General features: G+C 46.4%; 1 protein-coding gene across 2 annotated transcripts in view; it reads left to right on the top strand.

Moving 5' to 3' along the window:
• Nucleotides 1-281: 281 nt before the first annotated feature.
• The window catches only part of JAZF1 (JAZF zinc finger 1), a 527,943-nt gene continuing 517,186 nt past the window's right edge, over nt 282-11,038 (top strand). The window contains exons 1-2 of one of the 2 annotated variants that reach the window (XM_029589186.1): nt 282-466; nt 804-874. In XM_029589186.1, the coding sequence (XP_029445046.1) occupies nt 312-466; nt 804-874 (226 nt within the window). In that variant the 5' untranslated portion in view covers nt 282-311. Of the gene's footprint in view, nt 467-581; nt 875-11,038 lie in introns of those variants that run through there. The other variant, XM_029589187.1, reaches the window with a different exon arrangement.

The raw sequence follows: 11,038 nt of genomic DNA, 5'->3' as shown, positions 1-11,038 counted from the left end.
AGAACAGTGGATCGTGATGAGTTGCAGGAGGATCTTGCAAGATTGGGGAACTGGACATCTAAGGCAGAAGAAATTTGATATGGATAAGTGCAAAGCCATGCACATGAGGAAAATTATCCCATCTATAGGGTCAATTTTTAGTTAGATACCTAATGCAATCTTATGCAGGTACGTTTGCACCTGCAAAAGTTGTAATCAAGTTTTAATGAATGGATTTTGTTTGAAAATGTACTTAAAGGGTAGGGGGTTAGGAAAGTACCCACATACATTGCACCTGCTGGTTCTACAGATGCCCTCAGGCACAGGAAACCATGCGCCTGCCTAAAAACCGAAGAACAGCAGGCCTGCAGCTGACTAGCGACAGCTTGAGTTCCACTACACCGTTACACAACAGAGTGAAGACCTTTTTTGCATTGAAACACTTCTGGGAAGACTTCAGGGTGAAAGAAAATAGAGCGAGCACCAGGTAGGGAAAAGTGCCGACGGTGGTCTGTCCAGCTGTTCCCTCCTCCCAGCTGCTGCTGCCTCCCCTCCTCCCCCTCCTCGCCTCAGCTGCTCCCGCCGCTGCCTCCTCCTCCCTCTACTCCCTCCTCCTCCTCCTCGTCGTCCCTCCTCCCCCGCCGCCGGCTCCCTGCCCCTCTCTCTTTCACTCCCCGCAGCAGCAGCCCGCCGGTTCCTCCCGCGCCCGGCCGAGCCCTCTGTGCACCGCAGCGCGGAGGGAGGAGGAGGAGGTGGGGGGGCCACCTAGCTCCATGCAACATGACAGGCATCGCCGCCGCCTCCTTCTTCTCTAATACCTGCAGGTTCGGGGGCTGCGGACTCCACTTCCCCACCCTGGCCGAGCTCATAGAGCACATCGAGGACAACCACATTGGTAAGAGGCGGCGTCCCGATCCCCGGATGGATGGAGGGGTGGGTGGCTGGCTGGCTGAGCAGAGTCGGGACGCAGCGGGGGCGGGGCGGGCGGCGGATCTTTGCCCCACTCGAGGCTGGGGCTGTCACTATGCCGCTGCAGGAGCGGGGCGGGACGGGACAGCGCCGCTGCGGACGGGCTGGCCGAGGCCAGGGGCTTCCTGCGTCCTGTCAGCGCGGTTGCTAGGTGTGGCGGCGGCGGAGGAGGAGGAAGAGGAGGATGGGGCGCTGCTGGGCTGCCTTCCTGCTCCCCTCTGACCTCAGCTGCCCCGTGGTGGAGTGGCGGGGCTGTCAGTGTGGGGCGGGGTTGGTGGCTGCTGGTGTCTCGGTGCTGCTCTGGGACGCCGTGCTCGGGCTCAGGCCTGCAGCAGTAGCGGCGCGAGCGGGGCGTGTGTGTGTGTGCGCGCGCGCCGGGGGCCCGGAGCAGGCATGGAGTTGGATGCATGTGTCTATGGGCACTCGCGCACTCTTAAGGAAACTGCTGGCCTGGCGCGCGCGCGCCTCACCCGCTCCCGAGGGGCTGGGGGCGGAATAGGTGGGACCTCCGGCGAGGCTTCTTGCAATGCACGTGTTGGCTTGCGGGGCCGGCTACCTAGCGGCCTTCGCTGGCACATCTGCCCAGATGTTTCTCTCGCCGCTAAACAGTCGGTTCACCTGCGCGTTTTTGTGTTTGTGCGGACTGGCCCCATATCCTAGACCGGTGGTTTTCAAACTTTTTTTTTTTTTTTTTCCATGGGACCCAGTGGAAGAAAAAAAAAATCGTCTCTGGACCTAGTGGAAGATAAAAATGCCTCCGTGCCCCCGCCCCATGCGTGCACTTACGCGCATTCTCCAGCACCCATTATTCACGTTCACCCCATCCTCTGCTCATTTTACCAGGGACAGATTTTGCTCACTGCCGACCTTAGGCTCTGAACTAGTGCTGTGGCATAGCACTGCCTTTCAGTGACATTACTCATAGGTCAGTGAGCGCAGGACTAACATAAGAACATGCCATACTGGGTCAGACCGAGGGTCCATCATATGGAAGCCCAGGAGGCGGGGGGGGGACCTGTAAGCAGCAGTCTTAGTCCCTAAACTCACTGAACTATGTGGATTACCACCAGAGCCGAGATTCAGGGATTGGGACATATTCAGAGGTTGAGGGCAGGAAATGTGCCACCACTTCAAATTTTGCCACCCTAGGCACAGACCTAGTAGGCCTGTGAGTGGATCCAGGCCTGCCGTCACCCTCATTAGTCTCCACTACTCATTCTCACTATCCAGCTTCCATCATTAAGTGTCTCCAGTGTTTCTGCCCCATTTGGCTCAGTCACTTTGAGCTGCGTGGTGCCTGTACGCTTTGGCTTCTACGCCCTCATTGTGAGAACAGCGCTGAGAGTATGGGTACCACATGGCTGTAGTACCCATATTCTCAGTGCTGTTTTCATGAAGGAGACCAAGAAGCCTGAGAGTACAGGCCGCCCAGCTCAGTTGCGTTGGGATTGTGATCCAGGCACTAACATACCGCAACCCAGTAGTGGATTGTGAACCTAAGTTTGAAAACCACTGTTCTAGTCCTTTGATTTAGTTTTTAAGTATCTTGGAAAGATGACTACAGGAGGCCAACTTACTTGAATTTACTGCATGTAATGTCCCATAGTTTTCTCCAAGAATTAAAAAGAACAGTGAAACACCTTTCAACCTGGAGGGAAGGTGATTTCTAGATCTACATATAATCACATGAACAAAAAGAACGTAATGGCTTCCTGTAAGCAATAGCATGTGACAGGGTGGACATGAGTTTGCATCTCTAGGTGAATTGTGGGCAGACTCACATAATGTCATTGTGATGCAGGATGCCAAGGACTGCAGGCCTTCAATACCTCTGTATCAAAATCATCGGACACCCATCCTGGAGTGTATTATTGCAATTTTTAAATGTTCTGTAACCAAAAATCCAGTATTTTTACTTTAAAAATGAAAAAGCTCAACGTTTAATGCTTTCTTTTTTTAAACTGGCGTAGAGGCATACATTATGATGCCGCCCTGTACTGTCAAAGCTTACTTTCCATTGCTGGATATATCATGTGTTTGCTGTGCATCAAGAGTTTGGTCACAAGATGGTTATCTGAGATATGCTTAGTTTTCCTTAACCATTTCATAAAATTCTATGTGTTCAAAATGTGGTAGCATTTGAAAACTCATGTGTTGCTTTTATAGTTTACTTTTGAATTCCTTTAACTATATGTCAGACTTTTTATTATTTTTTTATGCCACCAAGTGTTAGATGCTTTTCTCTTGGTTGGCCATACAGTGTGATGTACTGAATGATTTGATGCGTAGTTACTTGATGCTGTCTGACCAACTATAATGCTTACATTTTTTTTTAGCAGCTATCAGATAAAAGTGCTTAAAGCATTATCGGAAAACTTACTGCAGCATGCATATGCTGTTCTGTGAGCATGCAGCAAGCTTGTTGGCCAAACAGAAATGTGATGGGGGTGATTAATATACATGAAAACAAAATAAAAGTATCTGGAGGGTGAATGCATAGCTCGTATGCTTTTGACAGAGATCCGCTGTTTAGCCAGGTTTGGACTTGTGAGAAGTTTGCAGCAGGACACAAGCCCCCCCCCCCCCCCCCCCCCCCCTCTGCATGTCCAGGCCTAGTCTCTTATTTGAGCACATCAGCACATCATTACTGTTGGGGCACTGTACATATTTTTTCTTTACCAAAGTTAAAATATTAGAACTTTCAATTGGTTCTAGTGATTATATGTAACATCACCCTGACAATAATAATTTTCAGAGAAACAGACAATGGCAGTAATAGATTTGTGTTATTCTGTCATAAAGAAGGATTGAGGCTCTAAAAGTTATTTGGCTTGTTGAAAATTTATGGAGACTACCATGGTGTCTTAATGAACTAAGGACACTGTACATATTACCTTGCAAAATGCACATACTTATGTATGGGAGAAGATAAGTTGTTCTTATACATGTATATGAATGGTTAGTTTTCCTCATAGGGAAACATTGACTATCAGTCTTGGTTCATCTTTGATTCTGATAAATTAAATGGAGTTTATTTTTGGCAGATTGGCATATAGGCACATAAAGCTTGATTCATCCTGGAGGTCTGGGCCTACAGCAGGCAAATATCGGGTTTTCCAGAATGTCTACTGTCCTAAAAGAGGCTATTTAGCTGATACTCTGTGTGGTTTTGAACGCTTCAAATGTTATTTAGATGGGCCCAAAATAAAGAATTTACAGTGTACACAAGGAGGAGCCAACATATAATCTCGATTATCAGATTCTGCTATGTCGTCAGTCCTGACTCCAAAGTGTCATTCATCCACTTATATATGCAGTTTTAATTCACCTTCGCAAGACAAAAAAAAAGTATCTGAAAAGAATCTTAGCTGATTGTTCTGCAGAATGTGTATTTGGAAAAGGATTAAAATACAAATGTGGAAATTCAAGACCTGGAAGTTATTGTTTTGAATGAATCTTAATATATATTGTTTACAGTAATTGTCAGTCTAAATTAGAAACTGCATAGTGAGCCTGCATGAAAGATTATGTATTCAGAGTTGACCAGTGAAATTCTTTTGCCTCTAAAGTTCATAAGGAGGTAGATGAAACCTTGATAGGTGGTGCTTTGCTTTGTTGTGAGCCACTTGGTTCTGTTTTGCAGGAGAGTGGCATATAAACCAAAAATGTAATACAAATAGATTTACCCTTACTTAGAATAAAAGTTAATCCAGGTGGTTTTCCTTTGTTTGTGCAACTATCATAGGAAGAAAAACAAACATTTTAATTTTCTTTTCTTCCTATGGCAAATTATGGGAGCTGGCCTGAACCAGCCTCTTTACTTTTACATTGTTAGATTCCATTAGAAGGGGATCAGAAAAAAAGTCTGGTTTTGGAGCCATATGACTTTTTCAGTCCCTGGGCTTCCTAGTCAATTTTGCCAAGTCAAATCTGGTTCTGTCTCAAAGAATTAAATTCATATAAGCCTGGATAGACTTGCTGTGGGAGAAAGTATTTCTCCTGGTCGAAAGGGCTGCATTGCTAATGGATATAGTAAGAGCCTTCAGCACTGAGCATTATTAGCAAGATTGGTCCTGGTCTTCCTTAGTCACATGGCAACTGCACATGTGGGGCCTTCAGCTGGATGCATCTGGATATTCTGAAGGTGGGTCTCTTGTTGCGAGGCCCACTGCTTCAAGTCGCTCTGACTACCAGTACCACCTCAAGGGGGGGGGGGGGTGCGAATACTGGTGTAACATGGACCCAAGGATTTTGGTCCCCAATAGTGTCACCTGCAGATCATCCACTGGGTGCTATGAGCCAATTGCTGTGCTCTGGGAGCTTTCTCTGACCTTCTCTCAGGCAAGAGATTCTTAATCCAGATAGACAACCAAATGGCCGTGTTCTGTATAAACAAACAAGCAGAGAGGTATGGGCTCCTATGCTGTCCGCGAGGAGGCCATCCAAATCTAGTCATGTGCAGGGCATCACAATGCTAGTCTCCAGGCTACCTAGCTTCTGTGGATTCAGAATATGTCGGTGGACTGCCTCAGCAGTGTTGCATTCATTTGAGTGATTCTTGGATCAAAGAGTTGCAGACTACTTATAGAAATGACCGCAGAAGAAGACCAAATGGCCCATCCAGTTTGCCAGCAAAGCTTTCACACTTATTTTTCTCATACTTATTTTTCTCATACTTATCTATTACTCTGACTGCTGAATTCAGGGCCCTTATTGGTTACTTTTTGGTTCTAATTTCCTTCCACCCCCGCCATTGATGTAGAGAGCAGTGCTGGAGCTGCATCAAAGTGAAGTATCGGGCTTAATTGGTTTGGGGTAGTAACCGCCGCAACAAGCAAGCTACTCCCATGCTTATTTGTTTACCCAGCCTGTGCAATTCAGTCCTTGTTGGTAGTTGTCTGAATATAAATCCTCTTTTCTTCATTCCCCCTGCCATTGAAGCAGAGAACTATGCTGGATATGCATTGAAAGTGAAGTATCAGGCTTATTTGGTTTGGGGTAGTAACCGCCGCAACAAGCAAGCTACTCCCACGCTTATTCGTGAATGCAAATCCTTTTTCCCACATTTCCTCTTGCCGTTGGAGTCACATTAACCGTGTGTATGTTTATTGAATAAGGGTATTAATCACCAGGTAGTAACCGTCATTCCTGCAAGCCACCCCATGCCTCTTCACTTCATTCACATCCTCTAGACTTTATGGATCCACAGTGTTTATCCCACGCCCCTTTGAAATCCTTCACAGTTTTGGTCTTCACCACTTCCTCCGGAAGGGTGTTCCAGGCATCCATCACCCTTTCTGTGAAGAAATACTTCCTGACATTGGTTCTGAGTCTTCCTCCCTGGAGTTTTAAATCGTGATCCCTGGTTCTGCTGATTTGTTTCCGACGGAAAAGGTTTGTCGTTGACTTTGGATCATTAAAACCTTACAAGTATCTGAAATTCTGTATCATATCACCTCTGCTCCAGAGTGTATATATTTAGATTCTTCAGTCTCTCCTCATAAGTCATTCGATGAAGACCATCCACCTTTTTTGTCGCCCTTCTCTGGACCGCCTCCATCCTGTCTCTGTCCCTTCGGAGATACGGAGATTCTTGTTCAGCCCCTGGGGAATGCTGATGATCAAACAGCTTCAGAATTCAACAGGAAGGCCAGAAAGTTCTACTTCATGCATTTGAGGAGCTACAGATCAGCTCCTGATGCTTTTCTGCTAAACTGGAATGTTGGTCTACTCTATGCATATCCACAGATTCCTCTAATCACCAGGAATGTCCAGAAGGTTCCTTGGGACAAGGCAAGAATAATCCTCATTTCACCACCCTTGCTGCAGCAAGTGTAGTTTCCAAATCTTGTCTATCAGTTCAGTCTCTGATTCCATTGGGTTATCTATGACTCTCATCGCACACACTCTGCCATCCTAACTTTCCATCCCTGGCCCTCACGGCATGGATGTTGAACATACAGTAGTCTCCTTCTAGCTCCTTCCAAAGAAGGTGGACAATATGCTGATTTTGTCTGTAAAGCCATCGACTAGGAGAATCCTACAATTTCAAGTGAAGAGATTCTTGACTTGGTGTGGGAGCGGCCAGATGGATCCCTTCTCTTGTAGCATGAGGGGCTTAATTTACTATTTATTCTTCTTCTCATCCTCTGGCATTAGCACCTCTTCAGTCAAGGTTCATATCTGCACCATTGTGGTGCAACACCAGCAGGTGTAAAGAGTTCTGATCTCTCTCCACCTTTTGGTATCCAAGTTCATGAAAGGACTGTGGCATTCCAGACCTTTGGTCAATAAACCTGCAGTGCCCTGGGACCTCATTGTAATTCAGTTCAATTCATGAAACCTCCTTTTGAACCGCCCAAGTCGATGGACTGGAAGTTTCTCACCTAGAAAGTGTCATTCCTGGCTTCGATCACTTTGGCATGACGAGTAAGCAATTTATTGTTGCGCTCGGGGGGTGAACCTTTGTCCTGGGACAGTGAAGGAACATCTCCTGAAAGGGAATAGGAGACGTTCTCCTGTTCCCAGGGGGCGGAGCACTGGAGGAGACAGAGGCTGTGAAGAGCTTCACCACTGGCAGCTCGGGGTCCTCCTGGGAGGAGCCCGTAGGGACCCAGGCCGCTTGGACTTAGTTGGGCCTTGCAGGGTCTCCTGAGAAAATGAAATTCTGGCGTGCCCACAGACATAGGGGGAGCGCGATCTGGTTCAAAGTTGGAGGTTGGTTGGAACAAGGAGAACTAGAACAGAGTTTGTGATGACAAGGCGAGGAACAGAGCCAGAATCTGGAGACAAGGTCAGGCAGGCAAAGGTCAAGATCCAGAGGTCAGTCCGAGGAATGGTCAGTAAAGCAGGGGTCAGGTATCGGAGGTCAAAGGAGGTCAAAAGCAGGCCGAGGTCTTGAGGCAGGCGGCAAGCAGGCAGGTAGGTCAGGAGCAAGCTGAGGTCTTTGAGGCAGGCAGGTCAGGAGCAAGCTGAGGTCAGTACCAGTAAGACAGTCCGAGGGTACTACCTGGGTAGACAGACAGACGAACACAGGAACAAGCAGGACGCAGGAACTAGGATGCAGGAACAAGTCAGGAACAGAACTGGAACAGAAGGATCCTGGAACGAGACTAGGAACAAACGCAGAGGCAATCTTAGAACAAACCGACCCGACTGCCAAGGCAAGGAAGCATAGATAGGAACTTCCTTATATCGAGGGATCAATCAGGGTGCGCCGTGGAGCTAAGGCCAGCCCTTGGCCCTACATGAGTCCGGGCGGTCCATGCGTGCGTAGGGGCGTGGCTAACATGGCAGAGGATGCTGAGCCTCGGCGAGAGGCCTGGCGCGCAGTGGAAGGCCCGGCGACCGCTGCCATGGGATGCCAGGGCCTGGCAGGGCTGGCAACTACCGCGAGGGAGGTCGTCCCGGGACCCACTGTGGAACCATGAAGGTGAGCAGGCCCGTGCGGAGTGCATAACAGTTATTGGCTCTGGTTTCATATTCTCCATACCTGCAGTTTTTTTCACAATAGGAATGTTTTGTGAGCTCACCCCAAATTCCTTCCAAAAATGGTGTCTGCATGCTACAAGCTATCGTGTTGCCTACATTCTTTTCCAAGATCACGTGTACAAAGAATGGGATCTTTCACTCTTTGTACTATAAGAGATCCCTGGCATATTACCTAAAGAGGACTTGATGTCACCATCAAGCTTCTCAACTTTGTGTCCTTTGATCCCAATAGATTGGGGAGGGCAGTTGCCAAATGAACTCTTATCTAATTGGCTAGTGGACTGTATAGCACGCTTATACGTTGGTTGGCTTACAGATTACAGACTCTTGTTAAGGCTCATCAGGTAAGAGCCATGGTGACTTCAGTAGTTCATGTCAGGGCCACTTCTATTGAGGACATTTGCAAAGCTGCTACTTGGGTCATCTGTGCACACCTTCATGTCCAACTACTGTCTGGACAGCATGTCCCAAGGAGACGGTAATTTAGGACAATCAGTTTTGTGCAGCCTGTTCACCCAGTAGTCTGCTCTTGACTTGGTGGGGCCGGGTTGACTTTAAGTAATTGCTTTGCAATGTGACCCTCAACTTCGGCCTCCCTAATCGCAATGGCTAATTCATGCCTGCTTGATGGCAAGTTTGTTTGCCTGGAAACAGGGTTCTCTCTAGGCGGCAGTATGAATAAACCATTCTTAATACCTGCCTCCCTCCCAGGAGAGTTGACTGCCTTGCTAAAACTTAAGCTCTGGAAGTCTGAGGGGCAAATGGGGCAGCAAGTGAGCCTGGAAACTTCTGTGCATGCTCAGTTAGACTTTTATTGAGCTCTGAGAGCTGGATCTATATTGGCATTGTCTGATGACATAATTTATCCTGCTGTCTATAGAGAACCCTGTCTACAGGTATGCAAACTTGTTTTCTCCAAACTATTATTAAAAACCATAGTTCACTTAGGGACCAACAACTCTCAAAATGCTTTATAAAATTTAGATAGTACGCTGTCCTCACCAAAGGTTTTGGAAGTGGGTAAACTTTTAATCTCCATATCAATTTTTAACTCCCTGTTCCACATGCAAGTCCCAAGAGGCAAGCAGCGCTCCGTAGTCTCAATGCGTAGATGAGACAATGGTGCAGGGAAGAGGGATTCAGTTTTGTAAGGAATTGGGCAACCTTTTGGGGAAGGGGAGTCTTTTTTTCTGAAAGGACGGGCTCCACCTTAACCAGAGTGGAACCAGGCTGCTGGCGCTAACCTTTAAAAAGGAGATAAAGCAGCTTTTAAACTAGAACAAGGGGGAAAGCCGACAGTCACTCAGCAGTGTGTGGTTTGGATACTAATGAAACAGAAGAGTGAGGCATACTAATAGAGAGGTTCCAATAAAAGCAAAATTATTCCATGTGTCTAAGTAAAGAATCACCTGAGCTAAAGGATTCCAAATTATCCCTGTCAATTGAAAAGCAGGTTAATACAAACATAAACACACTTTGAAATGTCAGTATTCCAATGCCAGAAGTCTAAGAAGTAAGATGGGAGAGTGTATAGCAGTGAATGATGAGATTGACATAATTGGCATTTCAGAGACCTGGTGGAAGGAGGACACTAATGGGACAGCGCTATACCAGGGTGCAAATTATATTGCAACTTGGGGGGGGGGGGGGGCAATTTGGAGGGCATAGAGTCCAACAGGATAAAGATCATAGAAGAGTCTAAATGCACAGTAGAATCTTTATGGGTAGAAATCCCATGTGTGTTGGGTAAGACTATAGTGATAGGAGTATATGACCGTCCACCTGGACAAAATGATGAGACAGATGATGAAATGCTAAGAGAAATCAGGGAAGCTAACCAATTTGGCAGTACAGTTATACTGGGAGATTTCAATTACCCTAGTATTGACTGGGTAAATGTAACATCAGGACTTGCTAGAGAGTAAAGTTCCTGGATGGAATAAATGACTGCTTCATGGAGCAATTGGTTCAGAAACTGACAAGAGAGGGAGCTATTTTAGATTTAATTCTTAGTGGAATGCAGGGTTTGATGAGAGAGGTAACAATGGTGGGGCCACTTGGCAATAGTGATTATAACATGATCACATTTGAACTAATGACTGGAAGGGAGACAATATGCAAATCTACAGTTCTAAGACTGAACTTCCAAAAGGGAAACTTTGATAAAATGAGGAAAATAGACAAAAACTGAAAGGTGCAACTGCAGAGGTTAAGAGTGTACAACAGGCGTGGACATTGTTTAAAAAATACTATCTTAGATGTACAGTCCAGATGTATTCCATGCATTAGGAAAAGTAGAAGGAAGGCCAAACAAATACTGGCGAGGTAAAGAAGCTATTTTATCCCAAAAAAAATGTCCTCCTAAAATTGGAAGAAGTAACAAGCTGAAGAAAATAGGAAAAAGCATAAGCATTGTCAAGTTAAATGTAAAACATTGATAAGACAGGCTAAGAAAGAATTTTGAAATGAAGTTGGCCATAGAGGCAAAAACTAAAAAACTTCAAAAAATATATCCGAAGCAGGAAACCTGCGAGTGGTTTGGTTGGCTCTTAGGGAAGATAAGGCCATCATGGAAAGACTAAATTAATTTTTTGCTTCT

The sequence above is a fragment of the Rhinatrema bivittatum genome, chromosome 2 (assembly GCF_901001135.1).
Source record: "Rhinatrema bivittatum chromosome 2, aRhiBiv1.1, whole genome shotgun sequence".
NCBI lineage: Eukaryota > Metazoa > Chordata > Amphibia > Gymnophiona > Rhinatrematidae > Rhinatrema > Rhinatrema bivittatum.
Note: the sequence above shows the minus strand (reverse complement) of the source record. Positions and strands in the feature narration are given on the sequence as shown.